The 26,668-nt window shown below is 42.8% G+C and overlaps 1 protein-coding gene across 7 annotated transcripts in view; it reads left to right on the top strand.

Annotated features, from left to right (window-relative positions):
- Positions 1–1,777: 1,777 nt before the first annotated feature.
- The window catches only part of EIF2AK4 (eukaryotic translation initiation factor 2 alpha kinase 4), a 105,998-nt gene continuing 81,107 nt past the window's right edge, over positions 1,778–26,668 (top strand). For 4 of the 7 annotated variants that reach the window (XR_010323114.1, XM_064292204.1, XM_064292202.1 and 1 more), the window contains exons 1-3: positions 1,778–1,956; positions 19,136–19,248; positions 22,278–22,380. Coding sequence is in view for 4 of the 7 variants with exons in the window: in XM_064292204.1 (XP_064148274.1) it covers positions 1,813–1,956; positions 19,136–19,248; positions 22,278–22,380 (360 nt within the window). In the remaining 3 variants the exon portion in view is untranslated. Of the gene's footprint in view, positions 1,957–19,134; positions 19,249–21,269; positions 21,343–22,277; positions 22,381–26,668 lie in introns of those variants that run through there. The other 3 variants (XM_064292208.1, XM_064292209.1, XM_064292205.1) reach the window with 2 other exon arrangements.

Raw genomic sequence — 26,668 nt, 5'->3', positions numbered from 1 at the left:
TCAGTCATCTCCTTGTCTAGGAGCTTTTCAGGAGCCTGGGTCCAAAGGATGCACTCTGCTCCTGGCACTACTTTCTTGGCAGCACAAGGTCCCCCTGTCTCTCTGCTCTCTTCTGTCTTTTATATCTGAAAAGAGACTGAAGGCACAACTAATCTTGTAGATTGAATCCTGCCTTATTAACATAACTGCCTCTAATCCCACCTCATTAACATCATAGAGGTAGGTTTTACAACACATAGGAAAATCACATCAGATGACAAAATGGTAGACGATCCCACAATACTGGAAATCATGGCCTAGCCAAACTGATACGCATTTTGCGGGGGGGGGGGGGGAGGGGGAGGGGGATACAGCATTACATAACAATGAGCCACTGAAGTCATCCAGGGAATAGATGATGGTGGCCCGAATTAAATGAGTGGCAGTGGGATGGAGTGAAAGTGGATAGATTAGGGAAATGTTTAAGAGATAGAAGTAATAGAATTTGGTGACTATCTGGGTGTGAGTGTTGAGAGTGACACTTAGTTCGCTTGTACAACTAGGGGAAGAGTGGTTTTATTTACCCAGGCAGGACTCACAGGAAAGGGAGCAGGTTCCCGTGGAGGGAAGAAGATGGCTTGAAGTGGCCTTAGGACAAGCTAGTGCATTTGTGTTATCTGGCCAGAAGTGAGTAGATAGATGACAGCAAGATACCTCAGTAATCGTTATTTAGCAAACAGTTATAGGGTAATTTTTTTTTTTTTATAGGGTAAGCAAGGTGGGCAGAGGAAGCATGTCACTTAAACCCAACTTGAGGAAATAAGATATAATTATTCTAAACTGGGATGAAGCATAGTACAAAACCCAAAGCATAGTAGGCAACTGAAAATGAATTGCAGTAACATTGTCTAGATAGATAGGTTACTTTATAAATTTGAAAAGTATTGTTCGAAGCAGGGTATAACAGAAAGATGCCCAAAATGCACATTAAGTGAACTGGGCAAGGAGCATAACTCTCTTCGTGGGAATATAACTCATAAAGATGAGTGGAAAGACATTTTCAAGTTGAAATTGTAAGCTGGTTCCGGAGTTCCTTAAAGGTGGGAATGTGGGAGCAGAGGGCACGTTTCGGGATGTGGCATCCGTGGTGATGGTAAAATTAGGAAGTACTTAACAGGGAAGAAGAGGAGTAGTGACCAGGATTTTTAATCCTGGAAAACTCTATGGGACAGTTCTACTCTGTCACACGAAGTTGACTCGAGGGCACCTAACAACAACAAAAATCTTGTGGAAAAGTTCAAGGTAGGACATCAAAGTCTGCCTCTGCCAAGTGGAGTTCTAGCACGCACTTCTGTTTTTTAAAAAAAAACTGTTCAGTGAAACCCACACAACTTGGCGTGGTCCTGCCTCTCTGGCGATTTGATCTCCCACTTTCCTGTTCCGGTTCCCGCGCAGCAAGTGGACAAAGCTCTCTGACCTGGTCTCCCTCCCTCTGGCTCTTTAAGCCGCTAGAGCTCAGATCTGCGCCCCGCCCCCTATCCCGCCCCCGGCGCTGAGCCCCGCCCCGAGCCCTCCGGCTCTGAGCCACGCCCCGATCCCGCCCCCAGCCCTCCTGGCGCTGAACCACTCCCCGATCCCGCCTCCGGCGCGGAGCCCCGCCCGAGCCCTCCCGGCGAGGAGTCCCGCCCCAGCCCGCCTGGCGCAGAGCCCCGCCCCGGGCCCGCCCCCGGCGCGGAGCCCCGCCTCCGAGCCACCTCGGCCCCTCCCCCCGGGCCCACCAGTGTCGCCGCAGCCGCAGCCGCCAGGCCGCCCTGCCTGGACCGCTACGCTGCCATGGCTGGGGGCCGTGGGGCTCCCGGACGCGGCCGGGACGAGCCGCCGGAGAGCTACCCGCAGCGGCAGGAGCACGAGCTGCAGGCGCTGGAGGCCATCTACGGCGCTGACTTCCAGGACCTGCGGGCAGATGCGTGCGGACCGGTAGGAACGTGGCTCGTCTGGCCCGGCTGGCGCCCCCTGGCCCGGCCTCCCCGGGCCTAGGGCCCGAGCCGAGACGCTTCCTGATTGGGTGACCCTTTAGGATCCTACAGCCCTTCCATTTCCCCAGGTTCCGCCTACGCTTACTTTTTGTTCTTGCACCCACAGCCATCCGGCTAGGTCCCCGGAACCGCCACCTGGGCCGAGTTCTCGTACATCTTTTCCGCCACGCACTTCGGCTCTTCTCTCTTACCTGGTGCTGCGTCTTACCCCCACTGACACCCACAGCATTCCTGCCACCCCGCGGCCCTCCCGTGTTTTTCCTGAAAGCCCTTGAGGATGATACAACAGCACATTAGCATTGGATCATTGCAGCTTATTCTGGGAACAGTTTGGGGCGCTTGCGCAGACCTTACTGATGCCCTTAATCAGGACCTTCTTCAGATCTCATTCTCCCGGGTATTCAAAACTGTAAACCATATAACCCCCTTTCTCTTCCCCAGGCAGCCTCACTGTGGCCGCCGGTGGGGAGGAACTTTCCCTCAGTACCTTTCTAAGGCACTTAGCAGAGAGTAGAGAATACATCTTAGCTGTAATGGAGAGTATGCCGAGTCTACGTATTTCTAAACGGCATTTGGGTTAAAACATTATTTTCCTTTTTGTCTGGAAGTAAGTTAAGGCAACGGGTTTGATTTTTTGGTTTACTTTCCTTCATCTGCCTTTAATTCTATCATTCCGTTTCATCTGCCTCATCTCCACATCCAGGATTTCCTCAAAAACTGGATCTTTTGGGCCTGTCGGGGCAAAACATCTTCCTTCTCCCCTGGTGTGCTTCTTCCTTCATTCAGGAAATATTTATTGTTCTGGGGATTGGGAATACAGCAGTGGTCAAAATAAAAACTCCTGCCCCCAGGGAGCTTCTGTTCTAGTGCTTCATTTCAAGAGTTACTTTTAACTTGAAATTGTACAATAATGTAGAACTCCCCTTGCATATGCTCATACTAAGATAATAACATTCTAGTGATCTGGCAACTTCTGTGTTCCAAAACATTATTGAGAATCAGGAAGTAACCATTAAGCAGCCAACCAAAATAAGTGTCACAAGTATACACCCATACTCAATGCAAAGCCCCTAAGACTTTGTTCAGCACCAATTTATTTATTTTGTACACAATTTTCTGGTTCTAAGGCTACAGGAAAATGGAAAGGAAAAAGGAGCTGCTGAAGGTAGGGTTACTGACAGTCTTGAGAGTTTAGAGCTGATGGCCTTTATAACAAGAGAGAAGACCCCCCTCGGAAAAAAAACTACAGAAGGCAGAAGAATTCAGTTAGCTGTCTATGGGGTGAGGTGCACAGGGCAAATGGCCCTAAACACTTTCCTTAGGCCCCAAAGGCAAACAACTAATGGTCATAATGATGAATCAGAGTTCAGTCATTCAACAAGTACTTATTATCTATCAGCTGACATTTGCCAGTCTTTAGGAAAAGGCTATGCAGGTCTGCAATCCCTTATCCAAAACCCTGGCAGTGTTCCCGCTCATGTTCTTGTATGCATGGACCACACATTACCTACCCCTTCCTTGGGTGTCTGAGGGCAGCATCCATAACCAAACACAGCAAGGATATCCATGAATTTTCAAATATTCACACTGAGTAGAAAAAATAAAGACTACAAATAGCCTCATGTCAGTTCAGGCCAAATTTGCCCCCGGTAAACTCGGGTCAGATTTTTAAACTTCTTTTGGGGGGATGTGTTATAATGTAGATTTCATTTAGTAGCTCAGGTATATTATTTAGAAATAACTAAACATTTTGGGGTATATACTAAAAATTATTTTATACATTAAACATGTTTGGACCCCAGTGGTTTATAATATGATTTTCCATATAGTTACAAAGTTATTATCAACTAATTGTCTTGGTAAGCTTTCCATTTCAGCAAAGGCTCTGCACATTTCTATTTTGAAAGCTATTGCAAATTTTCCTCCAAAAAGCCTGCTCCGTCTCTGGGCCTACCAATAGTGTATGAGAGTGCTTGTTTTCCCACATCTTCACTAACATTGCTATGTCAGGCTTTTTCATCTTCACCAGTAAATAGATGAGACATATCTCATTTTAATGTGTGTTTATTCAGTTGTAAATTATGTAGACCATCTTTGGAAGTCATGGATTTTTCTTTTTCTGTGAATCTGTTCATGCTCTTAGTCTATTTTCTACTGTACTGGCTTTTTTTCTTATTCATTTGTAAGAGCTATTTATATATTAAGAAAATTAACATTTTGAGTCATAGTGCAGCTATTTCTCCCTAATTAACAGACTCTCCTTGGAAACTGTATGGGGCAGTTCTACTCTGTCCTGTAGGGTCGCTATGAGTCAGAATCAACTCGAAGGCAGTGGGTTTGTTTTTTTTTTTGGTTTAATTAACCATGTGCATTTTGATATTTATGTGATTTATGCATTTTTAATATAGTCAAATTTTGGAAACTCTGGTGGTGTGGTGGTTAAGAGCTGTGGCTGCTAACCAAAAGGCTGGCAGTTCAAATCTACTAGGCGCTCCTTGGAAACACTGTGGCAGTTCTACTTTGTCTTATAGGGTCACTATGAGTCAGAATCGACTCAACAGCAATGGGTTTTTTGGTTGGTATAGTCAAATTGACCTGTTTTCTGTTTTATGGTCCCTGTGGTTTTATTTCTTTTTAGAAAAGACTTCTCTTGTCTAAAGTTATCAAAAAATTAATTGCTGAGATTTTCTTTTCTTTCATGACTTCATTTTTAAACTTTAATCAAATACAGGCAGTTTCCAGGTTATGAACGAGATCTGTTCCTAAGTGTGTGTCTTTAAGTCAAATTCGTAGGTAAGTCAGAACACATGCATACGCTTCTTTTTTAGTCTTACTTTAGTACGAGACAGAGCCCTGGTAGGGCAGTGCTTAAGGGTTCTGCTGCTAACCAAAAGATCAGCAGTTCCAGTCCACCAGCCACTCCTTGGAAAGCTATGGGGCAGTTCTACGCTACCCTAGAGGGTCGCTATGAGTCAGAATCAACTCAAAGGCAACGGATTTTGGTTAGTGTGAGAAAAGGCTCAAAGCCTTTTCAGTGATTTAAAAGCTGGAGGTTCAGGAAGTGAAGGTGATTGTGATGAAGAATTTGTTGCGAGTAGGGGGTTGGTTCAGTGGTTTCAAAGTGAGGACAAGTGTACATCACATTAAAGGACAAATACTAGTTGTCCCTAAGTCCAGTGTTTATAACCTGGGGACTCACTATAAGTATTGAAATAGCTTCTTTTTTTTTTTTTACATTCTTAGCTCCATCTAATTATGAATCTGTTGCCCCTAACCCCAGTTAACCAGCTAGACAAACACACTTGATTAAGTTTTTCAATCTTTTCCACTACTAATTTGAAATCCTACCTTTACATTATCTGAGATTGCTAGCTTCTTGGGGACATGTGTTTGTTTACTCCTGTGTGCTCAGCACCTAGCATGAAGCTCTCAAAAATTGTTATTGAATGAAATAATATTGTTTTAATCTATTTCTTGACTCTCTTTTCTATCCCATTACTATTTAAGTACCATTAGGAGCCCTAGTGTTGCAATGAATAAGTCATTGGTCTTGCAGAATTCTATCATGGGATCTCCCGCATTGTTTCTATCACCCAGACTGTATTTTCCGACCACCGATCCTTCTTTTTTCCGGCTCTCACATTCCAGTCACCAGTAATTATCAATGCATCTTGATTGCATGTTTGATCAATTTCAGACTGCAGAAGTTGGTAAAAATCTTCAGTTTCCTCACTTTATGAAGTATAAGAGCTGAACAGAAGATTTCAAAGGCCAGCTCGAAAAGTAGTTTTTTGTTTTTTTTTTTTTGTATTTTAAATGAAGGTTTACAGAACAAACTAGCTTCTCATTAAATAGTATTCATACTGTTTTGTGACATTGGTTACCAACCCCACGACATGGCAACGTTCTCCCTGCCTTCTAGTCCTTGCCCCTGGGCTGGTGTGCCCCTTTATCTCGTTTTATTTTATGGGCCTGCCCAATCTTTGGCTGGGGGAAACCTGAGGAGTTACTTCATTACTGAGCTAAAAGGGTGTCTGGGAGCCATACTCTCAGTGTTTTTGCAGTCTCTGTCAGACCAGTAAGTCTAGTCTTTTTTTGTGAGTTAGAATTTTGTTCTACATTTTTCTCTGGCTCTGTCCAGGACCCTCTGTTATAATCCCTGTCAGAGTAGTTGGTGGTGGTAGCCGGGTAACATCTAGTTGTACTGGACTCAGTCTGGTGGAGGCTGTGGTAGTTGTGGTCCGTTAGTCCTTTGGACTAATCTTTCCCTTGTGTCTTTGGTTTTCTTCATTCTCCCTTGTTCCCAATGGGGCAAAGTATTATAATGAAATGTGCAAAAATCTGGAGTTGGAAACCGAAAAGGGAAGTACCCAAAACCAAACGCATTGTCGTTCAGCCAATTCCAACTCATAGCAACACTGTGGGACAGAGTAGAACTGCCCCATAGACTTTATAAGGAGCAGCTGGTAGATTTGAACTCTGACCTTTTTTTTAACAGCTGAACACTTAACTACTGCACCACCAGGGCCTCAAGGGAAGTACATGCTTGGCATTTCTCAAGCTGAAAGAACTGAAAAAAAATTCAAGCCTGAAGTTGCAATGTTGAACAATTCTATGGGGAAAATGTTGAATGACACAGGAAGCATCAAAAGAAGATGGAAGGAATACACAGAGTCACTGTACCAAAAGGAATTGGTCAACGTTCAACCATTTCAGGAGGTAGCATATGATCAAGAACTGATGGTACTGAAGAAATAAGTCAAAGCTGCACTGAAGACATTGGCAAAAAACAAGGCCCCAGGAATTGAATGAATACCAATTGAGATGTTTCAACAAAGGGATGCACTGCTGAAGTTGCTCACTTGTCTATGCCAAGAAATTTGGAAGAGAGCTACCTGGTCAACCTACTACAGGAGATCCATGTGTGCCCATTCCAAAGAAAGGTGATCCAACAGAATGCAGAAATTATTGAACAATATCATTAATATCACGTGCAAGTAAAAATTTGCAAAATATAATTCAAAAGTGGTTGCAGCAGCACATTGACAGGGGACTACGAGAAGTTCAAACTGAATTCAGAGGAGGACGTGGAACAAGGGATATTGTTGCTGATGTCAGATAGATCTTGGCTGATAAGCAAAGAAATTCAACTGTGTGGATCATAACAAATTATGGATAACATTAGGAAGAACAGAAATTCCAGAACACTTAGTTGTGTTTATGAAGAACCTGTACATAGATCAAGATGCAGTTATTCGAACAGAACAAGGGGATACAGTATGGTTTAAAATCAGGAAAGGTGTGCATCAAGGTTGTATCCTTTCACCATACGTATTCAATTTGTATGCTGTTCAAATAATCCAAGAAACTGAACTGTATGAGGAAGAATGGGGCATCAGCATTAGAGGCAGACTCATTAACAACCTGCAATATGCAGTTGACACTACCTTGCTTGGTGAAAGTGAAGAGGACTTGAAGCACTTTCTGAAGAAAATCAAAGGCCACGGCCTTCAGTGTGGGTTACACCTCAACATAAAGAAAACAAAAATCCTGACAACTGGACCAATAAACAATATGATGATAAATGGAGAAAAGACTGAAGTTGTCAAAGATTTCATTTTACATGGATCCACAATCAACACCCATGGAAGCAGCAGTCAAGAAGTCAAAAGATGCATTGCATTGGGCGAATCTGCTGCAAAAGATCTCTTTAAAGTATTAAGAAGCGTACAAGGGAAATATTAGTCCAAAGGACTAATGGACTACATCTACCACGGCCTACACCAGACTGAGTCCAGCACAGCTAGATGGTGCCCAGCTAGCACCACTGACTGCTCTGACAGGGATCACAAGAGAGGGTCCCGGACTGAGCTGGAGAAAAATGTAGAACAAAATTCTAACTGAAAAAGAAAGACCAGACTTGCTGGCCTGACGGAGATGGAGAAACCCTGAGAGTATGGCCCAGGGACAACCTTTCAGCTCAGTAATGAAGTCGCTTCTGAGGCTCACCCTTCAGCCAAAGAGTGGACAGGCCCATAAAACAAAATAAGACTAAGGGGCACACCAGCCCAGGGGCAAGGACTAGGAGGCAGGAGGAAACAAGAAGGCTGGTAATAGGGAACCTAAGGTTGAGAAGGGAGAGTGTTGACATATCATGGGGTTGTTAACCAGTGTCATAAAACAATATGTTTACTGACTGTTTAATGAGAAACTAGTTTGTTCTGTAAACCTTCATCTAAAGTACAATAAAAAAAAAAAAGTTTCTGATTAATAAAGGAAAGAAAATAAAGTGTTAAAAAGCAAAAACATCACCTCGAAGACTAAGTTGTGCCTGATCTGTGGCACAGTGTTTTCAGTCACCTCAGATGCATGTGAAAGCTGGACAATGAATAAGGAAGACGGAAGAAGAATTGACGCCGTTGAATTATGATGCTGGCAAAGAATATTGAATATACTGTGGACTGCCTAAAGAACAAACAAACCTGTCTTAGAAGAAGTACAGCTAGAATGCTCCTTAGAAGCAAGCGTAGTGAGACTTCATCTCATATACATTGGACATGTTATCTGGAGGGACCAGTCCCTGGAGAAGGACATCATGCTTGGTAAAGTAGAGGGTGAGTGAAAAAGAGGAAGACCCTCAACAAGATAGATGGACACAGTGGCTACAACAATAGGCTCAAGCATAACAACGATTGTGAGGATGATGCGGGACAGGGCAGTGTTTCCTTCTGTTGTACACAGGGTCACTATGAGTCGAAACTGACTGGACAACACCTAACGGCAAGTTTTACGTTAGTTTTTTCATATGAATTTCAGAATCACCTTACCTAGTTTAAAAAATTCTGGTGTTTTTACTGGAAGAACATTACATCTATTTAATTTGGCAAGAATTCATATTCTGGATATTTTAAAGGCTATTTAAAATGAAGCCGTAGGTTATTAAACTTTAAGGAACCTGGCATTTCTTAATTCTCACCAGCATGACAAATAGGCAAATAGGGCACTTGAGAACAGAAGACGGTGACCTTGGTGATTTTACAAGATCAGTTACAGAAAGCCTTCATTTTTAGAAAAGGCGGTGAGGGGGAAATCAGTAATTAAGGCATTTAACATGAAATGTAGAGCTATTATCTAGTTTCCATTTTCTGAGTTTTTACTGTTAGCATGTTTCTGAGCTTTTCCTATCTGCCTTTTTATTTTTGGCATCTGTCCTAGTTATCTCGTGCTGCTATAACAGAAATACCACAAGTGGATGGCCTCAACAAACAGAAGTTTATTTTCTCACAGTCCAGTAGGCTGGAAGTCCAAGTTCAGGGCATCAGCTCCATGGGAAGACTTTCTCTGCCTGTCAGCTCTGGAGGAAGGTCCTTGTCATCAGTCTTCTCCTGGTTCTTCTTGCTTGGTGGTAATGAGGTCCCCCGTCTCTGCTGGCTTCTCTCTTTTATATATCAGAAGACATTGACTTAAGACACAACCTAATCTTGTAGATCATAGAGAGAGGATTTATAATGCATAGGAAAGTCACATGAGATGATAAAATGGTGGACAGTCACACAATCTGGGGGTCATGGCCCAGCCAAGTTGACAGATATTTTGGGGGGACACAATTCAATCCATAACAGCATCTTCCCAGAGTTAAGAAAACCAAAGGCCTGACCACATTATCTGTCTTGCACATGTTCCTTTATTTCTAGATTGTTTGTATTTTCACACAATCTAGAAGTAAAGGTTAGTTTCTTCCCCATGTTACAAAATATGGGGAGGCCTGAAGCAGGTGAGAAACGAGGCCACAGAGCAAAACCTTGCCATCAGAATTCAAGGAGGACATGATTAGCAGAGTTCTAGACCAAACCCCTGGCAAGTGATTTTCATTGTGTGATGTTTTCAATTAATTTCCCAAATCTCATCCCCACCCTGCTGCTTGTCTTGTAAACCAGGGTTTAATCATGGGGCTTGATCATTGACCCCATAGGCTTCAGCCTTTGAACTTGAAATGGCTGATAAAATTCTCAGTTTTTAACAGTCTTGCCCGTTACTAAAGAATTTAACAGAAGTAGGCACGTGCTTAAAACAGCTTGTTTTGTTGAGGCAAGTGGTAGGCTGCGTCTGAGAAAAGCAGATTCGGACTGAGCCTGCGGATTTCTGACAGCGCTGCCTTCTGGAGGTTCCTCCGGGTAGGAGTGCACTGCGCTGAGAGGAGGGCCTCCAGGGTGGAGTTCCTCATTCTTTGGGGGAGTTTAAGATCCTTGACTCTTTCTCTTCCTTGAAGAGCTGATGCTTTTTTTATTTTTTTGGAAAGAGTTTCAAAGAGCATTGTCTCTCCTGTGTTCTAGGGCTGAGTTTGTATCACCCCATTGCTTTTATATGCTGGAGAATTTATCTGGCTGTTTTATAACAGGTCAGGGGAGTATTCCCCTTCGTGACTCCACTAAGATGCAAATTTAATTCATATCTCACTATAGCAATATACAGCCTTCTATCCGTTGCTGCTTATTCGTGTCACTTGCATTTTCAGTTTTCAAAACCAATTCGCTTTTTCTCATACACAACTTTGTATATTTTATAGCTGATACACTTTGCGTTGTGTTTTCTTCTCCTTTGGTGCACTCAAAAAATTTTTGGTTACCCCTTACTTTGTGTTTATTTGCCTGCAGATATTCTAAGAATTCATTATTGTGCAGGTTAACTCAAAAATTTTATCAACCACAAAAATCTAGTGCCCACTTGTCTTCTAAATGCATGAAGGAGACCCTACCCCACTCCATCCCCAGTGTATTTGGGTGGTGAAACTGTTTTTTAATCAAGGCTTTGTTCAGCTCCAGGAATCCTTGATTGACTTAATGTGAGTAAATGCTCTGTATTCTAAGCATGTCTTGCATAAAAGCCTCTTTACACGTTTGGGAACCTTTCAGTTTGCTAAAGAAAAGCCTGGCAAATAGTTTGTTCTTTTTTCTGAGGACGCTATTCCTTGAGTGTCTTTTTTTTTTTTTTTTTAAAGTGTGCCTATATTGGCTAGGATTGTTTGACTGCATATGACAGAAAACTTAAAATAACAACTAAGTTTTTTTTTTTTTTTCTTGCCTTTCGTGTAAAAGTCTGGAATTTGGACTTATATCTTGCTGTTCCACCATCCTTAATGTGCCCCTCCTGGTCCAAAATGGCTGTCTCAACTCCAGCCATCACATCAGTTTTCTAGCCAGCTGGAAGGAGAAGGGGACAAAGAAGTTGTATCCCTTCTCTTTAAGGTCATTTCCTGGAAGTTGGATTTGATATCTCTTCATATGCCTTATTGGCCAGAAATTAGTCCAGTGACATGGCCGCAATCTAATGCCCAGGTGCAAATGAGTCTGGGAAATGTATCCAGCTAAAAAATCAAGGATTCTGTTGCTAAGATTTCATTTTACTGTATCTACAATCAACAGCCATGGAAGCAGCAGTAAAGAAATCAAAGGACACATTGCATTGGGTAAATCTGCTGCAAAGGACCTCTTTAAAGTGTTGAAAAGCAAAGATGTCACCTTGAAGACTAAGGTGTGCCTGACCCAAACCATTGTGTTTTCAATCGCATCGTATGCATGTGAAGGCTGGACAGTGAATAAGGAAGAGCAAAGAAGAATTGACACCTCGGAATTGTGGTGTTGGCAAAGAATATTGAATATACCATGGACTGCGAAAAGAATGAACAAATCTGTTTTGGAAGAAGTACAACCAGCATGCTCCTTAGAAGCAAAGATGGCTAGACTTTGTCTCATATACTTTAGACATGTTATCAGGAGGGACGAGTCCATGGAGAAGAACATCATGGTTGGTAAAGTACAGGGTCAGTGGAAAAAAAGGAAGACCCTCAACGAGGTGTATTGACAGAGTGGCTCCAAGAATGGGCTGAAGCAAAGGGCCACATGAACCAGAGTCTACATCATCCTGAGACCAGAAGAACTAGATGGTGCCCGGCTACAACCGACGACTGCCCTGACAGGGAACACAACAGAGAACCCCTGAGGGGGCAGGAGAGCAGTAGGATGCAGACCCCAAATTCTCGTGAAAACACCAGACTTAATGGTCTGACTGAGCCTGGAAGGACCCCGGTGGTCATGGCCCCCAGCCCTTCTGTTGGCCCAGGACAGGAACCATTCCCAAAGCCAACTCTTTAGACATGAATTGGACCGGACAATGGGGTTGGAGAGGGATGCTGGTGAGGAGTGAGCTTCTTGAATCAGGTGGACACTTGAGACTATGTTGGCATCTCCTGCCTGGAGGGGAGATGAGAGGGTGGAGGGATTTAGAAGCTGGCGAAATGGACACGAAAAGAGAGAGTGGAGGGAGAGAGAAGGCTGTCTCATTAGAGGGAGAGTAACTGGGAGTGTGTAGCAAGGTGTTTATGGGTTTTTGTGTGAGAGACTGACTTGATTTGTAAACTTTCACTTAAAGCACAAAAAAAATTATTAAAAAAAAAATGGGCGCAAGTATTACAACGCTTGTGAGCATGGCACAGGACTGGGCAACGTTTTGTTCTGTGGTACGTAGGGTCGCTATGAGTCAGAACCGACTCGACGGCACCTAAGAACAACAACAATTGCTAAGAAATATGATGGAAGATAGATATTGGAGAACAGTTAATACTCTTGGCTGAGAAATCCCTCAAGCTCTTTGCCCTGTGGAGAGGAATATTACTCAGGACCAATTAAAACTCTATCTGCCAAAGATAAGGGTCTTTAAAGTAGCCAGTCAGCCTGGTAACTTCAGTGTCCTGCTGTTCTTACTTTGGGTCGGCCTCACTTGGTACTTGGATCTGGACAAGTTGTTGGGTTTGTGTCCAACCACTTATCAGTCCTTGGTGCCATAGGTCTGTTGCTTCCAAGCCACCACCACTAGATTTGTGTGTCTTCTAAAGCTGAAATTTTTATGCATGTAGGAGTCTCTTCACTTTGCTCCAAAACTCTTTCCTCTCCTAAGAGTTTGTTTTGACACTGCTTGGACTCACTGCCATTATCACTGCTGTCCTGCTAGTGTTGCTCGGCTGCAGGAGTTACTGGAACACGAGGCCTGCATGATGGTCTGTGGCCGGTCCAACCCAGGACTGTTCTCACAATGTTAGCTCTTCTCATTTAGGTCCTTCTAGCGATAGCCCCAATGTTCTACACACCAGTCCTCCCCACCAAGGGAATGTGGTTCCAGGGGCTGGCTGAGAGAGCTGAGCATTTTAAGGTCTCCTTCCCTGGACTCAGTCTGCTTCGTTAAGCATTCCCTTTGGTAAAGAATATCTTCAAAATATGTTGTCCCTAGTAGGCCACTGTTCCCTGAAGCTTGTTTTCAGTTCCAGTGACTGGACATATAGTCATGGCCTCCCCATACTGTTTCCCAAGTACGTTCAGGTACACACTTCACTTCCTACATAAAGACAAAAGAGAATGTTACACCAGATTTGTCACCTTGCATATGCAGAGACAACTCACCTCATGTGGCCATATGTTATCTGTGTGTTGCAAGTTTATTTCTATACTGGGCCCAAGAAAGCCTATCCTTCCATTTACACTTGTAGGTTTTACTTGTACAGGTTACTGATAACCATGCTTCTACTTCTTATATTCACGTGTTTCCTGCTCCTTCCAGCTGTAGAAAAACCAGCCGCTGTCCCGTCGATTCTGACTCCTGGTGCCTCATGTGCGTCAGAGTAGCCTTATACTCCACAGGATTTTCAACAGCTGATTTTTTGGAAGTAGATTGCCAGGCCTTTCTTCCGAGGTGCCAATTGTAAAGAGCTACTCTAATTTTGTGACAAAACCAGAAGATCTGCCATTACTCCTAGGTGAAGTGCTTGCATTTTAACATCTTTCACATTGGACCTGCTGGGTCTTGAACGTCTTATGTTAAGAAAACCATCCGTATGACATTTCCCCTATTTTCTTACCTCCTCGTTACTTTGCCTCTTTTAAGCTGTCAGTCAGCGTGAACTTTGAGCACTCTTCCCATTTGTTGTTCTGAAATAAAGCTTTTAATCATCAACTACAAAATGAGAAAATTAAAGGGAGAATAACGGGTGAGTGAAGATGTATTCATACAAGATAGGTTGACCCTTCCCAAAATAAGACAGCACTTTATTCTGAGATTATGTCCATCCTTCTGGTTTCAGTATTAAAATATACTGTATCTTGTAAAGTCATATATACAGTAAAAGAGAGGTGGGCTGTATACACACACACACACACACATATTTTTTTTTCCTTGATAAAATTATAAGTTGGTGATTGTAAGTATCTCCAAATTTTGTGGCCTGTGAAATGAGAAAACCTGCAGAGATTTGATCTGGTATAGAAGGCACTGGTAAAGTTTTGTCTTTCTCTCAGTTTTTGCCTCTCATATATGGAGATATATAACCTCTGGACTTCGCTGGACTGTTGTCAGGAAACAAATAAAGTAACAGGCCAAGACTGGCTGATAAGATTTACTTCAGAATAATCCAAAGTAGTGGTTGGGGGCAGGAGTGGCATATAGATAAACAAGATTTGTCTTAAACTGATAATTGTCGAAGCTGGTCAATGGATATATAGAGTTCGTTATATTATTGTTTGTTTTTGTTTGAAAATTTCCATAGTAAAAAGTTTTTAAGTGGCTGAAAGAGTGGCTATTTAAGGAGACCATCAAGGCAGTAGTTTTTCGTCTTTTTCTTGGCAACTAAATATTCAAGCCGTCCTAGCAACTGTCCTAGTAAGCTAGTGCAGCTATAACAGAAATACCACAAGCAGATGGCTTTAACAAGCAGACATTTATTCTGTCACAGCTTAGGAGGCTAGAAGTCCGAATGCAGAGTGCGGGCTCTGAGGGAAGGCTTTCTCTCTCTGTCTGCTCTAGAGGAAAGTCCCTGTCTCCTTTCAACACCTGTGGGCCCAGTGTTCCTTGGAGATCTACTTATGTCTTGATTTCAGTCTTTCCCTGGGTCTAGGAGCTTCTCAGCATAGGAATCCTGGGTCCAAAGGATCTGTTGCCAGCTGTTCTTTCTTGGTGGTAGTCAGGTTCCCCTCTCTGCTCGCTTTTCTCTTTTATATCTCAAAAGAGATTGACTCAAGATACAACCTAATCGTGTAAATTGTGTCTCACCTCATTAATATCATAGGATTGATAACACAAAGGATAATTACATTAGATCGCAAAATAGAGGACAACCACACAATACAGCCTAGCAGAGTTGACACACATTTTGGGGGGGGGGGCACAGTTCAATCCATAATAGCAACTAAATGCTTTGTTTGCTAAATTCTGTCTTGTATATAAAGCAGATAAAAGCTGGGCTGTTCTGGTTGAAGAGAGAACAGGAGGCCTGAAGCCCTGTTAGTTTAGTCTTATTCTCACCCTTTTGAGGCTCCTCTGGGGAAACCCACCAGCCTCGACATCTGCTTTTTTTCCTTCTCCTGTCCTCCTCTTAGCAGGACTTCAGGTGGTGCAAATGTTTAACGCACTTGGCTGCTAACCAGAAGGTTGGAGGTTTATCCAGAGGCATCTTGGAAGAGAGGCCCAGTGATCTACTTCCAAAAAATCAGCCATTGTAAACCTTGTGGAGCACAGTTCTATTCTGATACGCATAGGGCCACCATGAGTCAGAACTGACTCCAAGACAACTGGTTTGGGGACTTCTCTTACTCTAGAAGAAGGGTCCTTCCTCCTATCAAAGTCCAATTCATCTCCTGTGCCTGGCATCCATCACCTTCTGCCCTGTGAAGTGTTTAGCTGCTTCAGATCCTAAATTTGTATATTTCCCTCTCCTCCTTAACATTCCTGTCAATATCCTCATGTGCTCTAGTATCTCCTGCCTTTAAACAAAACGCAAAACACATTGTGCCCTTGATTTCACATCCTTCTCAGTCTATGGCCCCATTCTCTGTTCTCCTCCCTCCTCTCTTTAATACTGAAACCCAAACCTTCTTGAAGGAGTTGTCTAGACTTACTGATTCCACTTCCTCACCTGATGTTCACTCCTCAACACGCTGAGGTTCACCCACTGAACTCGTGTTGTCCTGTTACCCAAGCCAGTGGGTGCTTTCTGTCCTCATCCTACTCAACCCTAAGGAGCTTCTGTGACAAGACACCTCCTTTATGTTTTCCTCCCCCATGGTTAGCTCTCTTGGTCAGCTTTTCATCCTCTGTCCAACTTCTAAGTGTTGGAGTGCCCTGGGACTTAGTCCTGGCCCCCTTTCTACCTTCTTATTAGATCACATCTAACCCCTTAGCTTAAATATAAATTCTGCACCAACAAATCCCGACTTTCTGTCTCCATCTAAAGCTTCTCAGACTTAAGGCTCATGTATCCAACAGTTAGTATTCCCACTGGGATGATTGACTCACAGGTATTACAGCCTCAATATGACCAAAACTGAACACTTCTGGTCTTCCCCCATCTTGGTAATTGCCATCAACAGCAAATATTCAAGCCAGAAACCTGAGTCATCCTTGGTTCTTTCATTTTCACTACCCGCATCTAACCCATTTGGCAGGTCTTGCCATCTCTATCCCTAAAACATGCCTCCAATGTGCCTTCGTCTCTGTTTCCTTGGCCACCAACGCAGGCTATATTACAACAGCTTTTGACATCTGCTCTTGCCCTTCCACATTTATTCTTTACTCGGCAGCCAAAGCGATCTTTTGTGTATGTGTGACAAATGGATATAACAAAACATTTGCCAGTTCAGTAATTTTTACATATACAATTCTGTGACATTGATTGCATTCATCGTATTGGGCAACCATTACTACAGAGTGATCTTTTAAAACGTAGATCATTATCATTCCCACCTTAAAATCCTGCCATGGCTTTCTGCTTGGTTTAAAGTCCAGATATCTCACCTGGCTGACAAGGTGCTGTGTGATCTGGCCACTTCCTAATTCGCCTGCTTTACTTGGGCTCAGATGTTCCAGGCACAATGGCCTCCTTTTGGTTGTGGAATACACCAGTCTCTTACTCACTTTTGAACCTATTTACTCGCTCTTCCCTTGTCTGGAATGCCCTGTTTCTGGCTTGTCTCAGCTCAAATGCTGCATGCTCAGATAGGCCTTCCTAGAAAACCACATCTGAGTAGTTTCCTTCACACCCCCACCCCTGACCGTCCTCTCAGTCATAACTTCAACAGCACTTTCTAAATTTACAGTTACATATTTATTATGTTCGTTTTCCCCTACCAGACTGAAAGTTCTGTGACTGCCAGAACCATGTCTGTTTTTCTTATTTCTGGGTACTCGGCGCAGTGCCTGACGCAGGGTCAGGGCTCAGTAAGCGTGGGCGACTCCTGCACGATGGGTGAGCGAGTGGATGAGAGGCCCCGGGACCTGGAGTGTCTAACCCTCCTCAGGACCATGCTCATTGAATTGTGCTTTGCTAGAGTACTCACAGCCTTTATCAAGGATTATTATAAACAGCCATGTAAAAACGGCCTTTGCATAGTTGATGTACATAAGTGTATTCAGGCACCGTATGTAAGTTTCCATGTTGTAAATTTCTGTTATCATTTAGTGTTGGCAAGTACTTTGTTGCCCCTAAGGAGTTTTCATGTTCATGATTTTATCCTTTCTGGACATTCAAAACAGATGTTTCTCTTTTTGCCCTGGCGGCCTAAACATTCATAACAAATGTCCAGGCATTGTCCAAACATAAGAAATGTCCAGTGACCAAGCCATAACAAGAGTGAAGCCTCAGTCACTGCCGCGTGCTAACTCTCAGGATTGGCGTTTTATTCACAAGGCAGAGTGATTATAAAAAAGAAACAGGTTTTAGAGTCAAAGTTGGATTTGATTTCCAGCTCTGTCACCATCTGTCTATGGCAAGCAACTTAAACTGTATCAGCCCCAGATTCTTTATCTATAAATCGGAGATGGAGTCCACCTTGCTGATCAGGCAAAGTGTAAGTGTTTCTTCCCTGGGCCTGCTTAGTTTTGGTTATGTACGGAGAATATATACGGCCTCAAATCTTTTTTGGTAAAAAGTAGATGTAAATAAGTTAAAGAACAATAGAGTATATGGTTATTTGGTGAAAAGTCGTAGATAGAAAGTATATGCAATTTTAGAAGCATCATCAGATTTCCCCACGTCAACGGTTTTCACTTGTTAATATCTCAGTATTCAAGTCTTACTGTAAATATCCCCTCCTCGAGTCATGGTCCCTGGACCTTCTGTTAGCCCAAGACTAGATAGAACCATTCCCAAAGCCAACTCTTCAAACAGGGATTGGACTGGACTGTAAGAAAATGATACTGGTGAGGAGTGAGCTTCTTGGCTGAAGTAGACACGTGAGACTATGTGGGCAGCTCCTGCCTGGAGGGGAGATGAGAAGGCAGAGGGGGACAGGAGCTGGTTGAATGGACACGGGGAATACAGGGTAGAGAGCAGGAGTGTGCTGTCTCGTTAGAGGGAGAGCAGCTAGGAGTATATAGCAAGGTGTATATAAGCTTTTCTATGTGAAACTGACTTGATTTGTACACTTTCACTTAAAGCACAATTAAAAAAAAAAGAGTGATAGGAAAAAAAAAAATCCCCTCCTCCAGATGCCTTCCTTGGCCCACCCGTGTCAATACCTTCTCCCCCACCACTAGGTCCCATTGTTGTTGTTGTTATTGTTCACTACCATCAGGTCAGCCCCCTACTCGTGGTAACCCCATACACAACAGAACAAAATACTGCCTAGTCCTGTGCCATCCCTGTGATCGGCTATGGATCAGACCATTGTGATTCATTGGGCTGTCACTGGCGGATTCTTGGAAGTAGATTACCAGGCCTTTGTTCCTAGTCTGTGTGTCTTTGGAAGCCCTGCTAAAGCCTGTTCAGCATCACAGCAGCACATAAGCCTCCACGGCACTAGGACAGCACTCAGCACGTTTGGCACTTAGTCACATTCGAGTGAAGGGAAGCCTAGCAGAACCTTTTGGTTCACTGCTTAGATAATCACAAAAAGGAAAATGCATTCTCTGGCACAGGTTCTGTTTTTAAACCATATTTTACGAAAATGTACCAAACAACTCTACAAAACATAATCACACATAATAATTAAAAAGCAGAGCTTTTGAACAACAGCGATCATTGTCTTAATTTTTATTGATTGGCTCTCTAGGAAAAAAATTGTTTTCTTTTTCTCTTTTAGGTCAAAGAGCCCCCTGAAATAAATTTAGTTCTGTACCCCCAAGGCCTCACAGGTGAAGAAGTCTACGTGAAAGTAGATCTGAGGGTTAAATGCCCTCCGACCTATCCAGATGTGTGAGTACCTTTGTAAAGAGCTTTGATGTGCTTTGAGTTTCCCGTTTTGACAACTCAGAAGCAGATTGAAATTAATGTTATTTTCTCCTTCCTGCTCCGGCTCCATTTAAAATTCTATTTCCTGGCACCTTTACTTCATCAAAACACACCAACAATAGACATTTTCATGAAACATATCTCGTTTTAAGCCTGCTTTTACTTGTCAAGCCGTCACCACAGATACTGATCTTTACACAGTGACTAATTGCTTCCTCTGACGTGTTCACTTTTGTTTGTTTAGTTCTTTATAAATTAGGAATAGGAGAAATCTTGAAGAAAAAAGGCTGAAGGTGTGGTGACTGTTAAACCGCACGCATACTTGGTTGTAGAGTTAGGTTGGGAAAAAGTGGGGGAGGGAGCTTTGAGTTTCGTTGTGGTAAGTTAGGCTCATACCTTTATCTCTTCCCAAATACCAATGCGGTGACCAAGAAATAGCCATTCCTCCATCCCTGCGTCCCACCTATATGAAAATAAAATAAAGCGAGATTGGCGTTAGAAGTCAGTGCTGAATCTGACCTTTTACTTCCTCAGGCAAAGGAATGCTGAGCATTGCAGTGCTTTTCAGTCACACTGCCAGTGACTCTTCCTTATGCAGGCCTGCTCCTTGCACTGCAGGGTGCCTAGCATCCCAGGCCCCTGTCCACTAATGCCAGTAGTGTTCCCTAGTCACTGAGATGACCAAAAAGCCCCCACGTATTTCTAAACGCCACCTCTGGTGGAGAACCACTGGTTAGGCAAAAGCGTTGGCAGTCAGGACTCAGTGTTCTTTTCTGGAAGTATCGTGAACATGCAGAGTAATTTTTCCTCCAACATTCCATGTGGAAAGGCATGTTGGCTTAGTTCGTGTGATGTGGTTTGCGCTTACTCTGCAGGGAAGCAGTGAAGATTTTAGAGAAGGAAAATAGCCGGTAAAAGGAAGCACTGCCTTACACAGTGGGCGGTAGTTAAAGGACTTCGTTTCCTAAAAAGTGACGGAGGGTTCCAAAATTGAGGCAAGTCCAGACTGAGCACCTTGAAGACAGTAAACTCTTTTTTGTTCCTAACACCACGCCTAGAGTATATAAATAAAAATTAAAATTTTATTTTATTTTATTTATATAGGCAGGCTAAAATTAATTGATGAATTAATTAAAGGATAAATAAATTTATGGGGAAAGTAGGAGTGCAAGTGCCTCAAGAATTGAAAATATTTCTTCTTCTGGAAAATCAAAATCAAGAAAAACTTAGACGTAAGTGTAAAAATGTTAATTTTAGCATTACTTATAAAAGCAAAAAATTGGAAACAGTCGAGATGTCAGGCACTGGAGCAGGGTTGTCAACCTCAGCACTGTTGTCATTTGGGGCCAGATAATCCTTTGTTTTGAGGGGCTGTCCTGTGTGTGCATTGTAGGATGCTTAGCAGCGTCCCTGGCCACTATTCACTAGATGCCAGGAGGACCCTCCGCTTCCCCAGACTGTAATAACCCAAAATGTCTCTAGACTTTTCCAGATGTCCCCGGAACACAAAATCGCCCCCTCTTGAGAATCACTGCACTAGAGAACTGTTCAGGTGAACCGTGATGTGTCCACTTGATAAAAAATATTATGGAATGATTTTCAAAAACAACATGGAAATGCTTATAAAAGGTTAAAAAGTAAATATTACAGCATCAAGTATATGAAATTAGGAATGAATGTGGCAAGGACATTAGGTTAATTAAAAGTTAATTTATTAGTGTTGTAGAGGAATTTTTCTTACCATTCTGTTAATATTGCTATGTGATGGTTGTTTAATATTTTTTAAAATAATGATGTAAGGCTTGTCTGGGTGGGGGGTGGCATTCCTTTTCCTTCTGAAATAATATTATGCAGGAGAACTCTCCTTTTCTACAAAATAGTCCTTGATGCCCCTGTGAAAAATGGGATCCTGGGTTACATGAGCCATACGTGGACTCAGGGCTGTATGATGTTTCTGTTCCCTCATATAAATTACTTTCCCACAGATTTCCATCTATCCAAGTAGATAACGATTACAGCAACCTGTCAGTCATACTGAAGTATTGGGAGAATGCATAGGTAGGTGACTGGTAAAGGCTTCACTAAGGTAGAGGACCAGGAATGACTCAGGGATGCTTGGCAGGGAGTGATGAGTCACCTTCTCTTTAGTAAAATTAAATAAACCCTATTTAATCTCTGTGAGTTGTTGTGGGATGTTATGGGAATAAAAAGAAGCATGAGGGCTGGCTATATAGTTTTGTTGAGCAGAAAATATCGTTTCTTAGACGAGCTCTATGGGGAGGAAGAGGAATAGTGGAAGTTTGCAGAGTGTTCATGAGCATTTCTAGTCATAGATTGGGATAAAGCATATTGTGGGAATACTGGACGCATTGCTGGGGTGCCATCTTGCCTAGTTATTGGTGGGCTGCTCCATGCTGGAGCACATGAATGAGTGCAAAGCCAGTGAGCTGTCAGAGCTGGGTGAGTTGATGTTGGGGTGCAAGCCAGCGTCAAGAATTGCCTTACAAGGTAGTACGTGGTTAAGTTACTAGTCTGGGGTCAGACAAAGAGCTGGAAAAGAAACCCAGAGTTCGGAATCTGGGGCAAATCAAAGCCAGTAGATAATAATTGATGTTGGGAACACAGGAAATTTTAACCAGGTTGTAAAGTTGAAATCATAAACAAACATTGCAGGGATACCAGGTTTAAGTGCAGTAAGGCTGATCACTTAGGAGATGGAGCTCCTGGCAGCCCAGAGTGAGACCTTTGACCAGCTCTCTTCCTCCCACAAGGTACTCATGACTTCATGCTGAGCACTGTATCAACTAGGGTTGCTGGGATGTAGTTGAAATAATATTGAGATTAAAGGAAGTGTTGCTGGGGCATAGAGAGGTTCATATATAAGACCTGTATGAAATCTCCAGGCCCAGTATTTGGAACTTAGCAAATGTTATTGCAAACAGGCTATACTTTCTGAAGTGCCTCATTTTTGTTTTTTTGTTTTTCTTTACCAGCGTCCCTGAAATAGAGCTAAAGAATGCCAAAGGTCTGTCAAATGAAAGTGTTAATTTGTTAAAATCCTGCCTGGAAGAACTGGCCAAAAAACACTGTGGGGAGGTAAGATTTGCTAAACTGGGGAATTATAAGAGAACTGTAAAAATCTCATTGTATTCACCAGCTTTTACCTACTGCCTTTTCTTTGGTTTCAAGGCTTTTCCTGTGTACCTCAAATCCAATTTGGACTAGAATATTTTGTTTCTTATTGGTAGCTACAAAGGTGCACATTGTTATTTTTATTCCTTTGACTGACAGTATTTATGAATTACAAGTTTTAGAGTCTATACAGATGGCACTAATGATGCTTAGTGCCATCTGTATAGACTCTAAAACTTGTAATTCATGAATACTGTCTAATGGTTGCATAAGGAGCCCTTGTGGCATAGTAGTTAAAGCACTTGACTGCTAACTGAAAGGTCAGCGGTTTAAACCAACCAGCCACTGAATGGGAGAAAGATGTGGCAGTCTGCTTCCATAAAGATTTACAGCTTTGGAAAAGTTCTGCTTTGCCCTGTAGGGTTGCTATGAGTCGGCATCAACTCAATGGCAATGGGTTTGGTTTTGGGTTTTTAATGATGCTTAAAATTTTTTCTGAAAATAGTCACTGTAGACCTAGCTGTATTTTTTTGCACACTTTGTCCCCTCCACTATGACCTGATCTTGACTCAAGCTTTCATGTTGGAAAATGTTTGCAAACAGGCAATTTCTGACCAAACATAGCCACCCCTTACCTTTTCATAACAGAAGAGCTAATTGTTTTTCTTCTCACTAGTTAGCGACATACTCTGCTTCTTCAGTGTCCCTTCTGTACCTGAGCATTTACATTTAGCTCAGTACTAAGTTCCACATATGAGCTTTCCATTGGGTTGTAGAGCTCTCTCTGGAGGTCAAGACTAGATGGTTTCTAGGGCAGAGTATTGCTGTTTTCCTTAAACCAGACTTTTCCTCACTTTTATGTAAAATCAGTATGTTTTTGCCTAGACCCTTGTGCTTAATTATCCCATCATGTAAAAACTGAGAAGAGTTAAGTAAGAACTGTTATTGTTGTATGCCATCAAGTCGATTCTGACTCATAGTGACCCTGTATGAAGGAGCAGAACTGCCCCATAGGGTTTCCTAAGCTGTAAATCTTTATGGGAGCAGATTGCCAGGTCCTATCTCCCGTGAAGCCACTAGAGGGTTCGAACCACTGACCTTTCAGTTAGCAGCCAAGTATTTAACCATTGCACTGCCAGGGCTCCTAAGTAAGGGCTAGTTACCGGTAACTACTCCAAGGCTCCCTTGTCTATTTTGAACCCCTATTAAAGATAACCAAAGGTAACTTTTGCCTCATACAAAACGACCAGATGATTTTTCACTCGTATTCCATATTTCTTAGTTATCTAATGCTGCTATAACAGAAATGCCCCAAGTAGATGGCTTTAACAGAGTTTTATTCTCTTACAGTCTAGGAGGCTAGAAGTTCACATTCAGGGTGGCATCTCTGGGAGAAGGCTTCCTCTCTGTTGGCTCTGGGGGAAGGTGCTGGTCATCTTTCTTCCCCTGGTCTAGGAGTTTCTCAGAGCAGGGACCCCAGTTCCAAAGGACACCCTCCATTCCCGGCACTTCCTTTTGATGGTATGAGGTCTCTGCGGTCTAGATTATGACACAGGGCTAGAGAGTTGATGTACTTCTGAGGTAGGACAATGAAGGTGTATTGTTGGCCTTGCCAGCTGAAGGCAAACTGCTTCAGTGGTCCTTCAAAACAGATATGGAGATAAAAGCATTAGCGGGATCGATAGCTGCATATCAGGTACCAGGACATGTATTAATTTGTTCAAGCAATGAAACAGCAGCTGCAGTTGGAGTCACTCTCTGGTTAAGTTTTCGATAATCCGCTGTCGTTCTCCAAGATCCATCTGTTTTTTGCACAAGCCAAATAGGCGAGTTGAATGGGGATATGCTGGGAATCACCACCCTTGCATCCTTCAAGTCCTTGATGGTGGCAGTAATCTCAGCCGCCTCTCCAAGAATGCAATATTGCTTTTGGTTTACTGTTTTTCTAGGTAGGGGCAGTTCTAATGGCTTCCACTTGGCTTTTCCTATCATAATAGCCCTCACCCCACTTTTCAGGGATCCAGTGTGGGGGTTCTGCCTGTTGTTGAGTATATCTATTCCAATTATGCATTCTGGGGAAATCACTACAGGATGGGTTCGGGGACCCACTGGACCTACTGTGAGACAGACATGAGCTAAGACTCCATTAATAGCCTGACCTTCATATGCCCGCACTCTGACTGGTGGGCCACAGTAGCGTTTTGACTGTCCTGGAATTAGTGTCAGTTCAGAGCCAGCACCCAGTAATCCCCCAAAAGTCTGATTATTTCCTTTTCCCCAGTGAACAGTTACTCTTGTAAAAGGCCGTAGATCCCTTTGGGGAAGGCTGGGAGAAAGATTAACACTGCAAATTCTGCAGTGTAGTGGTGTCCTTCCTCAAGAGGACCCAGCCTCCCCTTCATTCAAGGGTTATGCTTCTGTAAACTGGCTCAAGTCAGGGATTTAACTAAGGGGCCATGACTCTCTATTCTGGTAATTTGAGTTAGACTAACTTTCACTTGACCTAGAATTCTTCCTCTTGTACAGATCAAGTAAATACTTAGTAGACTTCATATCTGTTTCATTCCTGGGGACACCATGACTAAGTAGCCAATGCCATAAATCCATTCAAGTCAGAGTATTCTGATTATTGTTTTGGCTCTAGCATAACTGTGTCCACCTTGTCTTTGTCAATTTAGTGCTGCCACTTGGCCCCTATCACCATGGTGTCCAATCAGCCCCATCGTAGTTAGGTATCTCAGTTCAGTTAGGGCAGTTCCCACTATCAAATCTGACTTACATAAAATAGCAATCACAGCAGTCTTCAAGGATGCTGGGGCTTTCTTCACAAATTTGTTCCTCACATTGTGGTAAAGGATGTATCCTCTGGGCACCTCATGTTTGGGTCTGTGGGTCTAACCTGATAAATCCACTCTGACATGCCAGTTTCCCTAAGCCTTTGGATACTTTCTTCTGTAGTATACCAAGGCAGGTCTGGTACTTCAACTTGACTTAGTGTAGGCCACTGCATAATCCGTGCTTCAGCGAGCCAACCAAATAAACTATTAGATCCTTTCCTAACCTTCCAAGCTGAAACATTGAAGAATCTGTGCTTAGTGGGCCCATAATTAATAAAATCAGACTGATGCGTCTTTATGTTCCTTGCACCATTATCCCAGACCCTTAATAGCCATTCCCATACATATTCCCCAGGTTTCTGTTTGCTCACTGGGACTTAAGTCTAGTTATAGGTCTAGAAGCCAGGATCAGTAGTGTGGAATTGTTTTGAGAACATTCAGCACTGTCTGGTAAAGCATCTGCCTCAGGCGATGCCCCAGGCAGTGACTCAGGCAAGACCTCACATAATGAGATTTGAAATGGCATTAAACACGAGAATGCACCATGCAGCTCTCTGTTTTTGTCTAAAATCTGTTTCACTTACGTCTGAACTACTGGGAAGTCTAAAATATATATGATTTCTAAAGTAGTTTTATTATCACGTAAAATAGATCCTAATTAGTACTGTAGTGTGATTTGGAGATCTGTTGGGGGTATTACAGTCACCGATATGTGACTTTTAAACAATGAATCATTTCATCATCTGCATGGGAATGGGTACTCAAAAACAGCTTGTTCTTAAGCACTTCTCATTGCCTCTGATGTAGTTTTAATCTCTATAACAGCCCTTTGGGAGTAAAATAAAAGTAAAATTAAGTGTACCTCTTACACTCTACTTTTAAAAATTAGGCAAAGTCGAATTCATTTATTCTTTCATTAATTCATTCAATAAATATTTACTGCACGGCCACCATGTGCCAGGCTCTATCCTGGTGCAGGGAAAGCTACAGGGAACAGAACATTTGAGCCACACCATGAGGGTCACAGACAGAAAGCAAGCAAATCATTTTATAACAAGTCAGGTGCTGGTAAGTGCTATGAAGAATAGTTAGGATGAGGGTCTAGAGAGTGGTGGAGTGGCTGTTTTATATAAGGGTCAGGAGAAGCCCCTGGTCAAGTGACACTTGAGCAAAGGCCTGAGAGAAGCAAAGCAATGAACTGAATAGATGGGAGGGAGTGGGGGCGAGGGCCAGTTTGGAGAGTAGTTCTTATTCTCATCCAGTCTTACATATTTCGTCAGATTTATTTATACAGAAAGTGCTAGTAAATTAAATGGATCTGCAGAAGAAAAACTCTCCAAAGCTTAGCTCCTGGCTCCTTTCTGGCTTAGAAGTGGTTTCTCTCTGACATCATAGAAGCTGCCTACTTTTCCCAG

This window comes from Loxodonta africana, chromosome 10 (genome assembly GCF_030014295.1).
Source record: "Loxodonta africana isolate mLoxAfr1 chromosome 10, mLoxAfr1.hap2, whole genome shotgun sequence".
Classification (NCBI taxonomy): Eukaryota; Metazoa; Chordata; class Mammalia; order Proboscidea; family Elephantidae; genus Loxodonta; species Loxodonta africana.
This window is presented reverse-complemented; position numbering and strand designations above follow the sequence as displayed.